Consider the following 20,460-nt stretch of genomic DNA (forward strand, 5'->3'; position numbering starts at 1 on the left):
GTGAGTGAATACCATGTGTGTTCTTTTGTGATTGGCTTACCTCACTCAGGATGATAATTTCTAGTTCCATCCATTTACCTAGGAACCTCTCGAATTCATTGTTTTTAATAGCTGAGTAATACTCCATTGTGTAAATATACCACATTTTTTGAATCCATTCCTCAGTTGAAGGACATCTGGGTTCTTTCCAGCTCCTGGCTATTATAAATAAGGCTGCTATGAACATAGTTGAGCATATGTCCTTATTATATGTTCGAGCATCTTCTGGGTATATGCCTAGGAGTGGTATAGCTGGATCCTCGGGTAATGCTATGTCCAATTTTCTGAGGAACCGCCACACTGATTTCCAAAGTGGTTGCACCATCTTGCAGTCCCACCAACAATGGAGGAGTGTTCCTCTTTCTCCACACCCTCGCCAGCATCTACTATCACCTGAGTTTTTAATCTTAGCCATTCTGACTGGTGTGAGATGGAATCTCAGGGTTGTTTTGATTTGCATTTCCCTGACGACTAAGGATGCTGAACATTTCTTTAGATGCTTCTCGGCCATTCGAGTTTCTTCCGTTGAAAATTCTTTGTTAAGCTCTATACCCCATTTTTTAATAGGGTAATTTGGTTGTCTGGAGTCTTAATTTCTTGAGTTCTTTGTATATATTGGATATTAGCCCTCTATCAGATGAAGGATTGGTAAAGATCTTTTCCCAATTTGTTGGTTGTCGTTTTGTCCTATTGACAGTGTCCTTTGCCTTACAGAAACTTTGCAATTTTATGAAGTCCCATTTGTCAATTCTCGATCTTAGAGCATATGCCATTGGAGTTCTGTTCAGGAACTTTTCCCCTGTGCCCAAGTATTCGAGGCTTTTCCCCACCTTCTCTTCTATTAGTTTCAGTGTATCTGGTTTTATGTGGAGGTCCTTTATCCACTTAGACTTGAGCTTTGTACAAGGGGATAAGAATGGATCAATTTTCATTCTTCTACATGTTGTCTTCCAGTTGAACCAGCACCATTTGTTGAAAATGCTGTCCTTTTTCCACTGGACAGTTTTAGCTCCTTTGTCAAAGATCAAGTGACCATAAGTGTGTGGGTTCATTTCTGGGTCTTCAATTCTATTCCATTGATCTTCCTGCCTGTCTCTGTACCAATACCAGGTAGTTTTTATCACTATTGCTCTGTAGTACAGCTTGAGGTCAGGGATGGTGATTCCTCCCGAAGTTCTTTTATTGTTGAGAATAGTTTTCGCTATCCTAGGTTTTTTGTTATTCCATATGAATTTGAGAATTTCCTTTTCTAACTCTGTGAAGAATTGAGTTGGGATTTTAATGGGGATTGCATTGAATCTGTAGATTGCTTTTGGCAAGATGGCCATTTTTATTATATTAATCCTGTCAATCCATGAGCATGGGAGATCTTTCCATCTTCTGAGATCTTCTTCAATTTCTTTCTTCAGAGACTTGAAGTTCTTGTCATAGAGGTCTTTCACTTGCTTGGTTAGATTCACACCAAGGTATTTTATATTATTTGCAACTATTGTGAAGGGTGTCATTTCCCTAATTTCTTTTTCAGTCTGTTTATCTTTCATGTAGAGGAAGGCTACTGATTTGTTTGAGTTGATTTTATAACCAGCCACTTTGCTGAAGTTGTTTATCAGGTCAGTGGAGAATCCTTAAAGGTGTCCTTATGTTATTTTTATTACATGAAGCCATGATTCATCAAGACATGTGTAGCCTTGGCTGTCCTCAAACTGAAGTAGGATGTGCGTGCTTTTTCTCTCTTTTTAGAAGCCTCTTTGTCTAATAACCAGGCCTCTGATACAGTGGTGTTTCTAGTAAATACACGATACATGTTTGGTAATTATTTGTCCCATACGCTTTGTTAGTTGACTTCTTCCACTTTAATTTTAGGATGCTGAGAGTAATCCCCTGTGCCGTCGTCTTCAGCTGAAGGACATCATTCCCACCCAGATGCAGAGGCTCACTAAGTACCCGCTTCTTTTGGACAATATTGCCAAATACACAGGTAGAGCATTTTGGCTGAAACAAAAGCTGGGAACTGGAGAAAAGGCTTAGTGGTTAACTGCTCTTGCAAGGACCAGAGTTGGGACCCCAGCAGCCACACCTGGTGGCTCACAACCACTGTCACCCCAGCTCCATGAGCTCTGACACCCTTTGTGGGGCTCTGTGAGCACTCATACGCATAGACCCTTACACAGATAATATGCACACATGCACTTTCTTTAGAAATTAGAACAAAACCCAAGACTATATCCTGCTAACTAAGCAATTCTTCATAGCATCCTGATACATAGACTTGGTTTCTTCCAGTTGTATGGCAGACATTCCCTGAGAAGAAACAGTGTTTATGCCTGTTTGGATTATGTCCTCTAGTTCAGACACAGAGTTTGGCATACTGTGGCACAAGGGCCACATTAACGTTCCTGCCTGGTTTTTATTTCAGAATTATTTTTTAAAGACAAATATCACAGATCCCAGTTCATCATGAACTCCATGTGTAGCTGAGGGTGGTCTTGAACCTCTGATCTCAGTGGTTCTCAACCTGTGGGTCACGACCCCTTTGGCAAACCTTCATATCTAAAAGTTTTATGTTATGATTCATCACAGTAACAAAATTGGAGTTATGAGGTAGCAATGAAAATAACTTTATGGCTGGGTCGTCACAATGTGAGGAACTGTTTTAAAGGGTTGCAGCTTTAGGGAGGTTGAGAACCACTGTTATAGATGCTGGGATTGTGGGCGTGCACCTGTGTCTCTCTGCCTGTTTTTGTTAGTAAGTTTCTATTAGAGACAGTACATGGATGCCGCCTGTATGCTTTTTCTGAGACCTTTTGCACTCAGCAGAAGAACTGAATATTTGGAGCAGAGGTCATTTGAACCTACAAAGGGTAGAGAAATTGTCACCTGACCCTATAAGGAAAAATTCACCCATCTTTGTTTTGGCATTTCTCTTGGCTTGAAAAGGCTTTATCCTAGGTCAGAGAGATGTGTTGTGTCTGTGAAAGCATTTGTAGGAAGCTCAGCCGAACGCATTGTCATTCCAGCTTTCTCGTCTTGAGAGAAATGACTCTGAGTTTTATGCCCCAAACTCCTGCTTCTTACACTTGAGACTGGGGATGCATATGGGGATCACAGACTATGGTCCTGACATAAATGTGCCTTTACATTTTACTCTTCATGTGTCTGTCCAGTGGGGCTGCCTCACTGTTTGAAGATTAGTTTCCACTCTAGCCTGGTGGCTCTGCAGTGCGGCAGTGACAGCGTCTGTGATTTTGGTGAATGTCATCTTCTAGCACTGCTAGTGTTGTACTTGTTCTTCCTTTGCATGTGGTCTCAAGTGCAAACCTAGTCTAGAATTCTGCAAACTTACCACACAGAAAAGACTGCGTAAGAGACCCAGTGGTCATAGTTGTCTAGGTTACACACTGCAGTTCCTTGGGTAAGAGAGGGCCTTGTTTGTACAGCTTCCAGAGGCCTTCCTCGGGAGCGCCTACCATTAGGGTTTAACACAAGGCATCGCTCTTACATCCAGGGCTCTGTACTGTGATTTCTTCTTACTTTTTTCATCCTTTAAATACTGAGATCGACTTACAGTTTGCGAATGTTAGGCACAAGCTCTGTCCATTACCTGCATTGCCATTCCCTTAAAACAATATTTCGAGCTTCAAGTGCTGGCACACACCTTTAATCCCAGCACTTGGGAGGCAGAGGTAAATGTGAGTTTGAAACCAGCCTGGTCTATAGAGTTCCAGGAGAGTCAAGGATACACAGAGAAACCCTGTCTTGAAAAACAAAGCACGTATTTCGAGACAGGTTAGCTAAGGCTAACCGTAAGCTGTGATCCTGGCTTCAGCTTTGTAAGTAGCATGCAAGCAACTCCATACTTGGCTCTTTTTTAAAAAAAAAATTTTAATGAGAATGTATGTTTTAAGGTATGGTAATCAGAAGTCTGACCTGTGTAAAGACTTCCTGAATAGAGACTGTGCCATAGGTTTTAACATGGTATAAAAATGTTGAAAGTATCTGTGTATATATTCTTACACTCATTTGAATAAAATGAAGTCATGTGTGCGTGTGTGTGTGTGTGAGTGTGTGTGTGTGTGAGTGTGTGCACGCACGCACACATTTTCTTTTTTCCTAATTTTCTGTTTCCTCCCTATATTAGAATGGCCTCCAGAAAGGGAAAAGGTGAAGAAGGCTGCAGACCACTGTCGTCAGATCTTAAATTATGTAAATCAGGCTGTCAGGGAGGCGGAGAACAAGCAGGTAAGAAGGAAGAGCGAGGTGTAAGATAGCACTGGGGAATGTTAGATGGGTATGTGTGGAATCCGAAATAACAGAGAATCATTACACAACTGATGAGCAGGGCATTTGTTTGCGACTCAGAAGTGTTGTTTGAGTCAAAATGGTGAAGCCTCAGGAGGAAGTTTGCCGATGTCTATTAAATTCAATGGCCTATGGCTGTACTTGTGTCCTGCGGCCTGGCAGTTCTGTTTGTAGTGACCTGCTGAAGCAAGTGAAGAGGTAGACCTACAGCAGACTGGCATAAGGATTTTGTGGGAGCTTTATTCATGGTCGTTCTAGTCTGGAAACAGCTCAGGGATTCAGTGGGAGAGCAGGTAAAGCAACTGTGGTCTGCTCATGACTTAGAACCAGAGATGGGCAGGATGGATCCTGTTAACATTGTAATGACTGAAAGAAACCAGACACAAAAGAGCACACACACATAATTTTATTTGTGTGAACTTGTAAGATACTAAACTGATTTGTGATAGGAAAATAAATAAGAAAGGCAATTGCCACTCAGGACATAGTGTAGAGATCTAGCCAGGCAGAAATGTAAGGAACCATTCTGAGACCATACTAATACTTCATGTCTTTACAAGTGTATTGTTTGTCAGAATTCATGAAAAAAATACACTTAAAATGCACTCATCTTACTGTGGGTAAAGGTGTTTTTTTTTTTTAAACAAAAAACAAAAAAACAAACTGAAGGGGCTGCCATGATGGCTTAGCAGATGGAGGCCCCGATAACCTGGGTTCAATCCTTAGCACCCACAGGGTGGAAGGAGAGACCCAGCTCTCCCACAAGCTTTCCCTGGCCTCCCTCGAGGCCCCTACACATAAGCAAGCATGTGCACGGACACTTCTGCATACACAAAACTCTAAAAGGAAACCGCTGGTAAACACTGGATTTAATGACACACATTCTATAATGGTAGATATGCTACACTATTTAGTAAGTGGGTGTGTGCTTTTGCGAGATTATTTAGAAATGCCTCTAGAGGGTAAGGCAAACCCACCTGTAGGAGACGGAGGGATGGACAGTCTGTAATAGGCACAGTGAGCGCTGGTTGTGGTGTGCTCTGTACGCGTGCTTACATACAAGAACCTTCTTGTGTTTATGGTGAGGGGAATTGCTCAAACCCGTGGAAGCAATCGCTTTTAGAAATTTATCATGCAGACATATCTATACCGGTATACAGCATGGATGATTAGGCATTTATCCTACAACGTATTTTTATAGGGGTACAACACACATGACCAAAACCCTATTTTATTACTGTATCATTTGCTATTGTCAAACATCGTAAGTAACCTCAGTGCCCATTAGTAAGATGTACTTGCAATTGATTCACAGTTTGGAGCGTGAATGCTATGCGATTGTGTTAGAGAACACATCTCTGTGTGTTAACATAGAGGAGTCTCCAAGGTAAAACCCTGTACACAGAGAAAGAGGAGTGTGTCTTAGTTTCTTAGTTTGCTTCTCTCTTGCTCTAATAAAACTCCAAAATCAATTTGGTGAGGAAAAGATTAATTTGGCTCACATTTCCATATTATAGTTCACTCTTGGGAAGCCCAGGCAGGAGCCTGAGGGCAGGAACTGAGGCAGAGACCATGGAGGCAGCTCGCTGGCTTGCTCCCCATGGTTTGTTCAGCCTGCCTTCTTACACAGCTCAGGACCACCTGCCCAGGAGTGGCACTGCCTGCAGTGGGCCAGGCTCTCCCACGTCAGTCATGAATTAAAACAATGCCCCAGAGACTTGCCTACAATCCAAATGGAGGCATAGTCTCAGGTGAGATTCCCTTCCAGATGTGTCAAGTTGACAAAAACACCCCAAAAAACAAAACAAGCAGTCAGAATACTGTATTTATAAATAAGAGGACTATGCTATGTACTGGAACGCTAAAGGAATGCCAACATTATCCTACATCTTGTTTTTAAAAGGCTGAGGCTGTATAGACACAGAACACACAGAGAGGCTCATACACACATGCATTCTGTTTGCATAGGATTTTCTCAAAAGTCACCCAAGAATTGAACATCAAGATCACTTCTTTAGAGAAAACAGGAGAGTGTCAGGGGTGGGATGAGAATGCTTTTTATTATAAACATTATGGTACCTTCTGAATTTTGTACTGTGTACATGCTTTATATGTTCAGAAAATAGGTATAAGCTTACTTAGTGTCACCAGGTTTAATAAAAGAGCAGAAGGGGCAGCTGGAGAGGAAGGGGAACTAGGAAAGCGAGTTTCTCCAGCGATGAGGGGCAAGGTGTACTAAGGAGGAGGGGCTTGTTCGTCACCCTTAAGACATGACGTGATTCAGAAACATAGAGGTTAGTGATGCCCGGGTCTAACCTTGTCTCCATCCTGATCAATTTTCAGCGCTTAGAAGACTATCAGCGTCGCCTTGACACCTCCAATCTCAAGTTGTCCGAGTACCCAAATGTTGATGAGCTCAGGGTGAGAGATGATCTAATCATAATTAAAAACATAAAGGAAAATGTACTAAAGACCCGGCAGGCAGTTAACATCCCAGTGGGGGCAGCCATCTTGAAGGAGGAGTTAACATCCCAGTGGGGGCAGCCATCTTGAAGGAGGTCTTCCTGGTAGATTGTCTGCATTTGTGACCTCGTTCTGCTTGTTAAATGTCTTCACTGTGTCAGGGGTGAATTCATATTTGTTATAGGAGTAAACTGTAACTATGTGGCAGGAATTGTTGGAGGACTTGGGAACATAAGTTATTAGAATATTTTAACTTTTCAGATCACTGAGTAAACATAATTTTTCTGTGACACTTCTGAAAAGCATGAGGGTTGAAACCAATATAGGAGTAGCTAACTATTTACTAACTGCTACGTCTGACGCCTAAACTTTAATATTAATAACCCTCTTAGGATAGTAAGTTTCTTTTTTAAAAAAATGCCAGTTCACTGGTGGTTGTTTTGGCAGAATTACTTAATATCTATGTAAAATAAACTTGTATATCATTCACAATAGTTTTATCAAAAAGCACCCTGATGTGTGTATTCTCTTACCTTCCAAAGAATGTGAGTTCCCCTCAAGATGCTAGTGCTAAGCCATTGCTCTTTACTAACAAGTAAGTTGCTGACAGTGACAGTACTTGGCATTCTCATAACAAATGCTGTCCGTTCAAACTTTCCTTGGGAGGCTGGAGAAATGGTTCAGCAGGTAAGCGTGCTAGGAGTTAGAATTCTAGACTCAGAAGTCCTCTTCAGATGTGCATGTCCCTCACACATCATCTGCCCCCGGTTTATTGCAGCTAAGGAGTGAGGATCTGTAGTGGCTTTGTAATGCTGCTCAGAAGCCAGTACTCATCCAGAGCGAGGTTTGCAGAGCATACTCAGGACTGCTTTTCTGTAAGATGCTTCCCCTTTAGAAGGTTTGGTGCAGGCTGTTTTAATGTGGATGGTTCCATTCTCAAGACAGGTAGCAGAACTGTGGCTGCTTGTATATTAAGACTGTTCTGAAAAGACACAGTTCTGGCTGAGACTCCACTGATGAAGTATTCTTGGAAGTAATTCACGTCTAATTCTTTTTACTTCGGCAGAATTTGGACTTAACAAAAAGAAAGATGATTCACGAAGGGCCGTTGGTCTGGAAGGTGAATAGAGATAAAAGCATCGGTGAGTCTGGTGTTGCTGTCGGGTGAGAGGTGGAGAGGCAGGCACAGGAGCGCCTGCCAGTGGGAAGTGCAGTCATCGCTCAGGTTTCACTTAGAGAGCAGTGCCGCCCGCCCCGCAGTGTCTGAGCAGTGTGGGAGAGCTGCTTGTGTGTGTTGTTGTTAAGTGTAAAGCACGTTACATGTTCATTTGGGAACGCAGCAGAAAACTGTCACGCTTCGGCCTTATCTCCATAATCTATTTCCTGGTGAAACTTTGAGTTTTCTGTAAGCTAGTGTATTTCAGGGTCTTACAGTGAGGGAGCATTATTGTTTTAATTCTTGCAACTCTCAGATGATGCTCCCGTGAAACATACTAAAATGAACTATTTAAAATGAAATTTAAAGAAGATAGTCTGCAAATCTGCTTTTCAAAATTATCTAGGTTTTCCAGAAATAATTTCCTTTCCAGACCACTTTGAATTTCTGGGCTTACCGGTTTCTCCATATCTGCCTGTCCAGATCTCTATACCCTGCTGCTGGAGGACATCCTCGTGCTGTTACAGAAGCAGGATGACAGGCTGGTGCTGAGGTGCCACAGCAAGATCCTGGCCTCCACCGCCGACAGCAAGCACACCTTCAGCCCCGTCATCAAGCTGAGCACTGTGCTGGTGCGACAGGTGGCCACAGGTGAGCATCTGCTGTAGGACGGGTGTGTGGGCTCAGTGCTCCAGCTGTGTAAGCTGTGTAAGCTGTGTAAGCTGTGTAAGCAGCTCAGCCGGCCGACACTGGTGTTCTTGTTATGTTCATGTGTAGAAACTGTGGATGAAGTCTGTCTATTGCCTAGACACTGCATTGGAATTTTATACCTCCAAATTATTTGAGACAGCAAGGTTATGTCACTGGTTTTCAGCATTTGAAGATGTAAATACATTTACTTTGGTGTTTATTTTATGTTCACATTGGTGATAAATACGGGAAAGATGTGAGTGCTTTGAGGGTAACCCCAGTGAGATGGCTGTCATTAAAACGGTGTGTTTGTGTGTTGGAAAAAAGTGAAAATTGGAGAGGCAAATGAATTTATTTTTTTGTTTTAATGTAATCTTATTTTATGTATGGGTGTTTTGGCTGTATATATGTCTGTGTACCATGTGCGAGGCTGATGTCCTTGGAGGCCAGAAGAAGGCATCGGATTCCCTAGGACTGGAGCTAACAGAGCTGCCGTGTGGGTGTTGGAACCCAGGGCTCTTCACTACTGAGCCATTTCTCTGGCCTTGAATTTGTTTTGTTTTTTTAAATATCAGTCTAAGTTGGTAAGCTACAGTTTACCTGTGTTATGGTGAGCTCTTTTATGTAACTTAATTTCATGATAGCAAAATTTGCAAACTCTTTCCTTCAGTGTTTCCCAAGCATTCTTAACCACTTAGAAATACAGCTGTGTAAAACAGATGTGAAAGGGGAAGCATTGGGTCAGTAGTCTAGGTGTGTGCCTGTGTGTGTGTGCCTATGTGTGTGGCTGTGTGTGCGTGCATGTGTGTGCGTGCCTGTGTTCAGAGTTACAGGCTTCTTAGAACTCCACAGAACATTATACTTGGACAGGGCATAGCCTTAACAGGACAGAACTTTTATGAAGTCACTTAGGTTTATTGTTTGAGAATTTCATCCATGTATAGAATGAAATGTTCTGGTTCGATTCACTTTCTATTCCTGTCCCTGCTTCCCTCCTTTATCCCCTCCCTTACTTTTTTGGCCCAACTTAGTGTGCTTTCTCTCTTTATTTTGATCCCCAGAGTCCAGGTAATTTGAACTTTGACTTATTTTTGTTTCTAATTAAGTTCTGTGTTGGCTTTTATAAACATTATTTATTGAAGTTAGAATGTAGCATACAGTAAGTTGCACAACATTTAAATGTATAAACTTGATAAAGTTTTTCAAAGTGGACATAATTTGTACCTAAATTAAGATGCAGAATATTAATACCTGCATCTGGGGGTAGTAGTAGATTAGTACCTGCCTCTGGGGTAGTAGCAGAGTGACTTTTGTTCTCTTCTTTTCTAGATAACAAAGCTCTGTTCGTCATCTCCATGTCAGACAATGGAGCCCAGATTTATGAATTGGTAGCACAGACGGTTTCTGAAAAGACGGTGTATGTATCAGATTTAATTACTCTAATTATCCAAAGTATAAATGTTCCACATACTTACTTTCTTAAGATTTCAAAGTGTGTGTGTGTACGTGCACACATGTGAGCAGGTACCTGCAGAAGCCAGAAGAGGGGTATCAGATCATCTGGAACTGATGTCACAGTTAGTTGTGAGCTGGCCTCGCAGGTGCTACGAACTGAGTAGCTGGTCTCTGGAAGGGCAGAGCTGGCCTCGCAGGTGCTGGGAACTGAGTAGCTGGTCTCTGGAAGGGCAGAGGGTGCTCTAACCGCTGAGCCAGCCATGCAGCTCACGGACTTTGTTTTATAATAAGGTTCTGAAAGACACTGTAGAAATCAAGTACTTCCTCTTGTGTTCTTTTGGGAACAGTCCTCTAAGAATTTGTTTCTGTTGAGATTGAAGTTTTCATTTTTATTTTATTCTACTGAAAGTAAATTTTATAAAGAAAACAGTTTTCAGAAGTTCTCAGTTGCTCTCTTAAGTGGATAATGTGCTCATGTTAGGATTTTCTTTAAAGTATATTTTAGAATCTCTACAAGAGTGTGCCAAGATTAAGATGCTGCCTGGCAGCACAGGGTGTTGGGGTTTTGTTCTCTTCTCCGTTGTGTGTTTACGGGGTGTCTCTGCTTTCCTCCTGGGTTCTGGATCCCTTTCACACCCCTGAAGCTGGCAAGACCTCATCTGTCGAATGGCTGCGTCCGTGAAGGAGCAGTCCACAAAGCCGATTCCCCTCCCACAGCCGCCACCCTGCGAGTGAGTGCCGCTACGCTTGAATTCTTGATTCTTCGCTTGAATGCCGTGAAGTTTGTGCATCTTCTGAAGCTCAGGGATTGTTTATTTTCTTTTTCCTTTTTTTATAGAGGAGACAATGATGAAGAAGAACCAGCCAAGTTAAAAGTGGAGCACCATGATCTTTCAGTCGCTGGTCTGCAGAGTCCAGGTAAGCTGCATAGACTAGTATGTCTGATGTAACACATTACCTATTAAAACGAAGACTCTGTGACAGCACCAACCATGCATGTCAGCTGATGCTGCCTCTGAACCTTCCATGTGCCAGCACAGCACTGTTCTGTGCTTTCCCCAGCGGGTGATATCTGTAGCTTATGTGGCTTACCTCTGTCCCCAGCATAAATGTTCTATGTTGAAAATGAAATGTCTGTTTAGGTATAATCTACCTTTTCTGTTCCACTGAACAGACAGAGTTTTGGGATTAGAATCTCCCTTAATTTCGTCAAAACCTCAGTCTCATTCACTGAATACCCCTGGCAAGTCAGAGGCAGAACATCTCTTTGTGACCGCAACACAGTTTGCAAAGGAGCAGCATGCCAACGGGACACTCAAGGAAGGTGATGGCGGGCATCCAGTCACAATCCCGGGTCCTCACGTGCCCGTGTCAGAGGAGCGGTGGGCAGTGCATGCACTGACAAACTGTAAGTTTTTTCGTAACTTGTGGAGACACTAAGTACCAGAGTCGTATGATGTGATGGGAAGCCTTTAGAGAGGAAAAAGCAATGCATTATGGGAAATACACAAAACTCTAGCCTATGATTTTTTTTTCCCAAGAAATTTATGGTCTACTTGGGAAGATAATAGGACCCCACTGCCACTTTTAAAAGCAAATATTCCAGGAATAATAAGGCTGTGTGTGTGTGTGTGTGTGTATGTGTGTGTGTGCGTGCGTGTGAGCGATCTGTCTGGGTTGGTGTGGTCCGAGAAGGGAAGCAGCAGATAGAAGCAAAAGTAGACATGCTTGTTATTTGAGAATAATTAAGATCAAATTAAATGTGTAGAATAGAACCATTCAGACAAAAATAGTGGTAGGAGCAGGAGTACATGCAGAAACCACAGCGTGCTCCAGGAACAGTGAGCAGAGCTGGCTTGTGCACACTGGAAGCTGGGTGGGCCCAAGAGACAGATTTAGAAATCAAGAAGATGGGCTGAGAGTGTCACTGTTGTGAATTTTAAATACCAGTTTATATCTTCCATATTTGATGGGCAGGAACATCATAGAATTTTAGGAGCTGTTTTATATTACACATGCCCTACATTTTATATGCAGATTTAATAGTCCTCACAACAGCTTCTAACATGCACGCGCGTGTGCGTGCGCGTGCGCGTGCGCACACACACACACACACACACACACACTCTGCCTTGTTGGCTGCTCCTTCCCTTACTCCTCCAGCGTGTTGGGACCCACTGTTACGGACAGGAGGACAGCACATCTCTCAGGTAGAGGGAGGTGGAGAAAGTCCAACAATAGTTACTCCAGCTACAGAGAACCATGTGAGGTTTTAAAGCTAGCTTTGATGCATAAAAATGTATTAATCTGGCCGAGAGCTGCTCGGGAATTTGGTTGGAAAGAGGCTTGGAGTAGCGCCCTGACACGGGCGGCTCTACAGTTGTTAGGCTCACAGCTGGAAGGGGTTAGACTCGAACAAGCACTGAACAAGGAGTCACTCCTTTCTTAGAGCAGTTGACTTCTGTGGATGTTAGGGCAAAGGAAAGGGGACATCTGATGACATTTACAGTGCTTTCCTGGGAAATAGGAGCCACACAGACCATTGTGTTTCCCTGCCTCCATCCTGGCTTTTCTTGTACAGTGTGGACTAGGAGCTCCACCTCAAAATGTCAGGGTCCAGACAAGGAGTAGCAAGCTGTCCAAGGGGAGAGGTAGTGGGGCGTAAAGTTTTAGGGCTGGCATTTTGGGGAGAGATTAAGGTGCTTGAGAAAGGGGAAGGTTTTCTTAGACCTGAGCTCTTTATTGGAGAAGCAGAGTCAGCCTGTGGTGGAATCAGGAAGTTGCAGTTATTTAAAATCTCCTTTATTCTGCATTCTCCTGAGGTGACGGACTTAGTGATGTCTGATAGTTTGATGGCTTGGTCCTAGAACTGACATCACCTGAAGAACTTTGGTGTAAGACTACCCCAAGGGTGATGAGTTGGATCTTAGTTTTAACATCCTAAAAGAAGCTATGTCATTAGTAAGGCAATTTAAACAAACAAAAACCTAATGAGTGCTTACTCTGGAACGTCCGTGTGCTACTGCCAAGTCACTGGAGTTGAAGTTTACTGTGCAGTTTTATTGCCTTCACCATTCAGGAAAATTGTTAGAAAAAAATAATGCCTATGAATACAGAGTCTGCTCTGGAAAAGCAAAGCATTGGCTGGCTGAGCTGAAGCAGAGCAGGCTCTGGGGTCCAGTGTATATAAGTGGATTTAGGATTCTAAACAGGAGGCCTCCCTATTCAAAGTGCATAACTCTTGCAGGGTATTTTAATGTTAACTGTTGTGTAGAAGATATATCTTTGATTGCATGTTTCGAGACAAAAATGATTGTGTAGGATTAATATTTTGGTTGTATATTACTAAGATGTGTCCTTAGTTTCAGAGGGGATTGGAGACTCAGCTGCCAGATTTTGCCTGGCAGTGAGGGTGTGGTAATCAGTTTCCCCTCCGTTCTCCCCTCCCTGTCCTGAATCTCCAGTGGGCTTGTTGAAGCAGTTGCTGGTACAGCAGTTAGGTCTCACCGAGAAGAGCACTCAGGAAGACTGGCAATCCTTCTCAAGATGCGGGCCAGCGTCTGAAGAGGTGCAGGCAGACGGTGGCATCCCGGACTTGGAAAACGTTAAGACTTGTCATGCCGGGGAAGGACAGGTGTCTTTTAAAACTGGAACTGGTGACGTTGCAACTTGTGACAGTCCACGGACTTCAGCTGAGTCTTGTGCTGCACATGATTCAGTGATACTGGCATCCCAAGACAGCCAGGCAAGTAACATTTTAGTAATGGACCACATGATCGTGACCCCAGAGATGCCTACTGCAGAGCCAGAAGGGGGTCTGGATGACAGTGGAGAGCACTTTTTCGATGCCCGTGAAGCACACAGTGATGAGAATCCATCAGAAGGCAATGGAGCCGTACAACAGGAGGAGAAGGATGTTCATTTACGCATCTCAGGCAAGCGGCCTTCACATTGCAGCTCTGATTGTGACTATGTGAACTGTCTGATGTGCTGGGATGGATGTTGTTTCGGTATCTAAGGTGCGCGTGCGTGCGTGCGTGCGTGCGTGCGTGCGTGCGTGCGTGCGTGCGTGCGTGCGTGTTTATTTCTTTATACAACAAATAATCTGTTCTTTGCCAGAAACTGTCATAGCAGCTGGGAGATTGGACAGTGAAAAATGCCAGGAACGTCATTGTTCCCAAGAGGCCTAAGTGCCCAAAGGGAAAGGGTAATGGTGACTAAGACAGCAAGTGATGGACGTTGAGGGTCAGAAGCGTTGGGAAGCAAATCAGGCCAGCTACACCCAGGGCAGAGGTGGTCAGAGCAGAGATGGCGATCGGCTTAAGCAGGAACCGAAGTGCAGGGAAAGGCTCTGTAGGTAGTGTTGAGCAGCAAGCACTGGCAGAGTGTGCTTTTGTAGTTAGTGCAGGGCTGGGGGAAGCGGCAGGAGCCCAGGAAAGGGTGTTTGGCAGGGGAGTGGTATTCGGTTGAACTGAAGCCTTGAACTCTTAAAACTCTGACTAACATGAAGTTATTCAGAAATGACTGAAGGTTTGCTAAGATTGACTTTAATCCGAAGTAAATTCTGGTGGAGTTAAAACTAAACTTGGGAGTTGGTGATTCCTCCACCACGGTAGCTCTTCAAGTTGTCATTCCGAGCTCATTCCCGTGGCAGTGCTAATGTCATCAGACTGTCCTGTGTCACCCATAGGAAACTGTTTGATCCTTGATGGCTATGATGCAGTGCAGGAGAGCTCCACGGATGAGGAGGTCGCCTCCTCCTTCCCCCTGCAGCCTGTGACAGGCATCCCTTCTGTGGACTCCAGCCACCAGCAGCAGCATTCCCCTCAGAGTGCTCATTCTGAGGGGGCAGTTTCACCATTCACCCCAGAGTTCCTGGTCCAGCGACGCTGGAGAGCTATGGAGGATGCTTGTTTTGAGATCCAGAGTCCCTCTTCTTGTACAGATTCACAAAGCCAAATCCTGGAGTACATTCATAAAATAGAGGCAGACCTGGAACACTTAAAGGTATGTCTCATTTCAGCCTCCGTAGCACTTATCCTAAGAACACAGTTGGCAGAGCGCAAGTTTGGAATGATAGAATCCTGATGTCCAAAGGTGGTCCAGGTTCTATATCTGCCCATTTTTATTTTCTGTAACCATTAATCATGAATAGGCCTGAATCAAAGCTGGTGTTAACACTTTGTGTCCTGTGACAAATCATAAGAACAAGAAAACTGTAGGTTTGTAGCTAGTTATCTGTTTTGGAGGTTTCTAAGTTTTAAGAGCCTAAATACTGGGTCAGTTGGTTTCCATCGTGCTGGGTGACGCAGCTTGCATTCAGTGGGCTTTCATGGCTACGAATCACGGCCAGGAGGTGCAATGAGCTGCCTTAGCCTACCAGTTATATGTGCTTCATAGGTAGTGTTGGTAGTTTCCCGGAGGCCATGACGGGTAAACGTTGACTCCAGTGGCTTTTGTTACTGAAAACCATGATCCCAAATGGAGCTTTTGGAATTTGGTAGTGAAAGACATTACTGTGCTGGTTTTTATGAAAGGGACTCTGTTTTATTTTTTTATTGAAAATAAATTATTTTCATACAATATCTTCTGATCATGGTTTCCCTTCTCCCAGTTTCTCCCAGATCCTTCCGACCTCACCTCCTATTCAGTTCTATGCCTCTCTCTCTCTTTACTAAACATGCAAGCAAATTAAAAAAAGACAAATCAAGCAGAATAAAATCAAACAAAACAACAAAAAAGCATGAGAAACATACACACACACACACACACACACACACACACACACACACACGATCCATAACAATACAAATGTAGAAACCATGTAGAAGCAAGGGAAGAGTACGTTGAAGCACGGGCCCTGGTGACAGGGCTGCTGGCGCTCACACTTCCCCGTGACATCATTTAGGTGGCAGATGTAGTGTCCACATCAGCCGTTAGCTCAGCACTTGTCTCCCTTAACTCTTCCTTCAGCTCCACGTAATAGTGTTTTTCATTTAATTTCATGTATGTCACTATGTGGCCAGCAAGGCAGGGTATCCAGGTGGCCTCTGTGTTCATCTGTCACATGATGCCTTTCCTGGGTGACATCTGCCATGGACAGATGACCTTCCCTTGCTTCCCCAGTGTTTTGCATGGAGAGGTTACTCATTCAAAGGAAACTGGCCTCCTTCCTAGCTAACAGCCTCTTAGTGATCATTGTTAATGTTGAAATTGGGGGCCATGTGCCTTTAATAAGGAGTACTTCATTCCTGTTGTCAACTAACTTTTACTTTTCTTGCGCCATCTCCATGAAAAAACTCTGATGTTACAGAAGGTGGAGGAAAGTTACGCTCTTCTTTGCCAAAGGCTGGCTGGCTCAGCCCTCCCTGCCAAGCTCTCAGGTATGTGAAATGGTTGGCTTATCCTGACTAACAGTACACTGGATAAGTAATTTATTATTCTTCAACATGAAAACCCGTGATTTTATTCCTGTCCTTAAAAAACCGCTTGTTTCTAAGCATCATGTATCAAGTTTGCTGACTCTGCTCTTCCTGCTCTCAGAAGAGCTGTGCTTGTCAGTCCCTGTGCCAACCCTCATCTCTCTCTCCCTCTCCCTCTCCCTCTCCCTCCCTCCCTCCCTCCCTCCCTCCCCCCCCTCCCCTCCCCTCCCGTCCTCCCTCTCTCTCTCTCTCTCTCTTCACCTTTCCAAGTTGAAGGCAGAGTGGAGGGAGGCCTGGTAAACCCTAACTCAGTAGACCCCTGTGCTGCTGCTCCCTCTCCCCCTGTGAGGAGCCCTGCTGTCCTCTGCTCTCCTGACACTAAGGCCAGCGTGGCCCCCGGCCATGGCTAAGCCTGTGTTCAGTGCACCAGTTCCTACTCGTTTGTTTGTGTGCTTTAGTTTACATTTTTGATTGAGAAGTAAGCAAGATGGTGTCTGCAGGTTGTGTACGTGTTCATCACAACAGTAATTTGCTCTTAATTGAGTTTTCACATGTCTTCTTCCTTCTCAGATAAAAGTTAGAGCCCCGTGTCCTGGAGGTGACTGCAGGTTGTTGGATTTTGAGTGTCGGCCCTGTATCAGCCACATCCGGGCTCCAGTGTGGACACAGAGAGTGTGACAGAGGATCTGCCTGAACCACCTGGGCTCGGCCATGCCCCAGGGTGCCCCAAGTGGGACTAGTTCTTCATTCTGGCAGCTGCACACATCTGTCAGTGAGGGAATGTCAGGTCTCTCACTCTCCTCTCCTCACTATCAGAAATGCATTTTGATTCAGAATAAAAACCAAATGTATAGAGCTTTGGGTGTAGGATATAAAATTGTACGTAGGTAAGAAAAAGAGAAAATCAGATGTATTTATTTGAATTCATTCCGTATTTGAAAGCACACTTTAATTTTTACTTTGCCTTGTTTTGTTTTTAATTGAGTAGTGAGAGTTTCAGCCCTTTGTATTTAGCACACCCGAGGATCAGTTGTTCCTGAAGCCACGGTCAGGTTGGGGATGGAGAGGTTAGTAGACAGGCAATACAGAAGAGGACAGAGGGCTACCTGGCCCTCACTAACCTGGAACCAGCCCTCCTGTCCAGAAGGCTGCCTTTCTGAGGATCATCTCAGAGGTGCTGCATGACTCCGTGTGTGGATACCGTGAGCTGTGTGTGCCAGGGCTCGGAGCAGGAGGACCTCCTCCCAGCCCAAGGCAAGCATCTCCTTCTGGGTTCCATCCCAGGAGAGAGGAATCCTCAGTACACTAAATGGCAGGCACTTGAAAATGGGTGTATTTCCCTTGTCATTGTCTTTTCTATTGATAGTTGGGATTTGGGAGAGAAGAAAACAAATTTTTATTTTCTTGATTATAAATTTGTTATTCTTGGTATTGTTGCATTTGTATAATTATACATTGACTGGCACTTGTATGAAATATTCCCTGCAGAGTGAGCAGGAAATAGGAACAAAGAAATGGAATGCTTCAGTGGTGGTGGGGGTGCTGCAGAGGGGTGGGGTGGGTGGGAGAGGAGTCTGAGGAGGTTGTCGAAACTGAATCACTACTGAGTTGAACCATGGCTGTCACTAGCCACGGGTACTGCTGATCATAAGGCCAGTAAAACAATTAGTACCTGGACGTTTGACTCTAAGGTTTTGCACTGATGGTGCCAAAGGGCTCTGAGTCCCACACAGAGCCGAGGGAGGGCAGAGGAGGGCTCGAAGGAGAGCTGCTCGCATTGCATCCCTTCAGAGAGCTTTCTCTGACCTCACTGCCATAGCCCTGTCTGTCTGGTGCCAGGACTGGCCTTGGGAATGGGGACCAGCGGTGAGCAGTGCAGGCGCCTTGGTGCTGATGCCAGCTACAGTGTGGACAGCACCTGTGGAGGACAAGCTGGTCAGAACTGCCGCCTGACAACTCCTTAATTCTGACGGTGTTCAGTGGCTTTCTTTGTGCATTTGGTAAATATGTTTTTGGAGTGTTCTGTAAAAAAAAAAAAAAAAATCATGTGTCAAATCTAAATTCTGTTATGAAGGAATTCACGTGTTGCTTACATCCTGCAGGAGAGGGGCCTCTGAACTCTGGGGGCAGTCAGGATGTAACCTTATTCTACCCTTCATGACCCTCACACACAAAGGAAGCTCACTGTCGCCAAGGATAGTCCCCCAGCTGCTTTTGTGAACACCTCTACAACTTAACAAGCTCATGTCTTGGTCCAGATTTTCCTTTCTGTCCTTGAGAACACCTCTAAGTTCTTTGGTTGATCGGCTAGTATCCCTGTACCTCATCTATAAATCGGAATCATATTTTAAGTCACAGTCAACTGTAACTCATAATGGGGCTTTGAAATTTTGGAGTAGAACCTAACATATAAGTGAAGTTTGGGATCTGGACCTCCCTGTATCTCCTAGGAGAAGCAAGTAGAGACCGAACGGTTCCGTTGTCTTCCAGGCAGCCTCTTACACTACACCATCTGGGTAGCTCATCAGGAGAGACTCCAGACAGCAGCGTTCCGACTCCAGACACTACAGAGCCCTCCATGGTTCTCCCGCACAGCTCAGCCGGAACTCTGTTCTCCTGGTTGTTTACTTTCCTCTTTCTGAAGCTCAGCCTCTCAGAGTTACAGCAGGGCTTACTGGAAAGGGACTTTGGCATTGCTCCAGTACTTCCAAATAAATGCATATCATTACACCTTCAGATGAAACCTCAAAATGAAGTGAATTCTGAAAAACAACAGCAACAAACCACTTTTGTAAGTTTTTTTTTATCTATCAGCCTTACTTCTTGCCTGTCCCCTCCCTCTCTGGCCTCCCGTGCCTTCCGTTTCATTTTGGCCATTAGAGTCACATCCATTAGACTTTGACATTATGCCTCCCTTCCGCGGTGGTGACAGCAGGTATTCCTCCTGTTCTGGAATGAGATGATCATTGTTACAGTCCTCTTAAAGGTGGGTGACAAGAAGGTGCAGTGCACTTCTGCCCTGAAGAACACTAGGCGAGCGGAAAGCCACGTGTGCCGTGGGTGTAACCTGTGACCAAGCTCTCCTGTGAGCTCAGTGGCTCTTTTGTCACTAAGTGGCAAGTTAGTGTGTGGAGTGTCACCTTTTCAGAGAAAAGACCTAACCAAGCCAAACCAGCAACCCTCCAAGTACTGTAATTTAAAAGATGGCTTTGGCCTTCTCCACCATGCATGGTTTCCTACCAGCTAGCTGGACTATTGAGTCCAGCCGCTTTCACAACCTAAATTGTAACTATTTATTGTCTCCCGTGGCAGGTCGTTCCAGGAGTATTTTTTCCTTTGTTTTCCCCCAGACAACTTCTAATGACCTCTAGAAACAACAAGCCCTCTTTTAGCAAGGTCTTTTTGGGAGGGAAGAAGAGAAAAGTTCTTGTCACCAGAATTTTAGGAGCTCAAGACTTTAGGTATGCTGCCTCTGATACAGTGGTTTACTTCTCAGTCTGCTCCTTGGCACTGGCGATGGCCTGCTGCCCGAGGCTGGTACTCTGCCTGATCAGTCTTCTCCGCAGCCGCTTTGAGCTTGCTGTGTACTCACTTCCCTCCACGAGGCAGAAGGCACCACAGGCCCTTAATTACAAAGTTAGCGAGACCTTGCAGAAGCTTCTGTTTTGTAGATCGTGGTTTCATTTTTTTTTTTTTTGGACATTTCACCCCCACTTAGTGTGGTCCATAAAACTGTTCTTTATTTAAAGGAGCGCCTCTTGTTCTGTCTGGTTGCCTTCCCCATGGGTACTGAGGGTTTGGGTGATACACTGATGAGGAAAAGGGGGGCTTCCCAGAAACCAGTTCCTCCCAGCCATTTGCAGGTGGCACCGGCTAAGCAGACATACTACAGGACGGTGACCGTAGCGTGCACACTGTCGGTTGTTTCTAATGAGC

General features: G+C 44.4%; 1 protein-coding gene across 3 annotated transcripts in view; it reads left to right on the forward strand.

The window, feature by feature from the left end:
• The window catches only part of Arhgef12 (Rho guanine nucleotide exchange factor 12), a 131,378-nt gene extending 113,423 nt beyond the window's left edge, over positions 1–17,955 (forward strand). For all 3 annotated transcript variants that reach the window (XM_028783849.1, XM_028783850.1, XM_028783851.1), the window contains 13 exons: positions 1,903–2,017; positions 4,178–4,278; positions 6,682–6,759; positions 7,868–7,943; positions 8,441–8,608; positions 9,977–10,064; positions 10,747–10,833; positions 10,941–11,020; positions 11,277–11,510; positions 13,567–14,037; positions 14,793–15,109; positions 16,416–16,485; positions 17,095–17,955. In XM_028783849.1, coding sequence (XP_028639682.1) covers positions 1,903–2,017; positions 4,178–4,278; positions 6,682–6,759; positions 7,868–7,943; positions 8,441–8,608; positions 9,977–10,064; positions 10,747–10,833; positions 10,941–11,020; positions 11,277–11,510; positions 13,567–14,037; positions 14,793–15,109; positions 16,416–16,485; positions 17,095–17,105 — 1,896 coding nt within the window. In that variant the 3' untranslated portion in view covers positions 17,106–17,955. The remainder of the gene's footprint in view (positions 1–1,902; positions 2,018–4,177; positions 4,279–6,681; positions 6,760–7,867; positions 7,944–8,440; positions 8,609–9,976; positions 10,065–10,746; positions 10,834–10,940; positions 11,021–11,276; positions 11,511–13,566; positions 14,038–14,792; positions 15,110–16,415; positions 16,486–17,094) is intronic.
• Positions 17,956–20,460: the final 2,505 nt, after the last annotated feature.

Source organism: Grammomys surdaster, unplaced genomic scaffold (assembly GCF_004785775.1).
Source record: "Grammomys surdaster isolate TR1022 unplaced genomic scaffold, NIH_TR_1.0 1164, whole genome shotgun sequence".
Taxonomy (NCBI): domain Eukaryota; kingdom Metazoa; phylum Chordata; class Mammalia; order Rodentia; family Muridae; genus Grammomys; species Grammomys surdaster.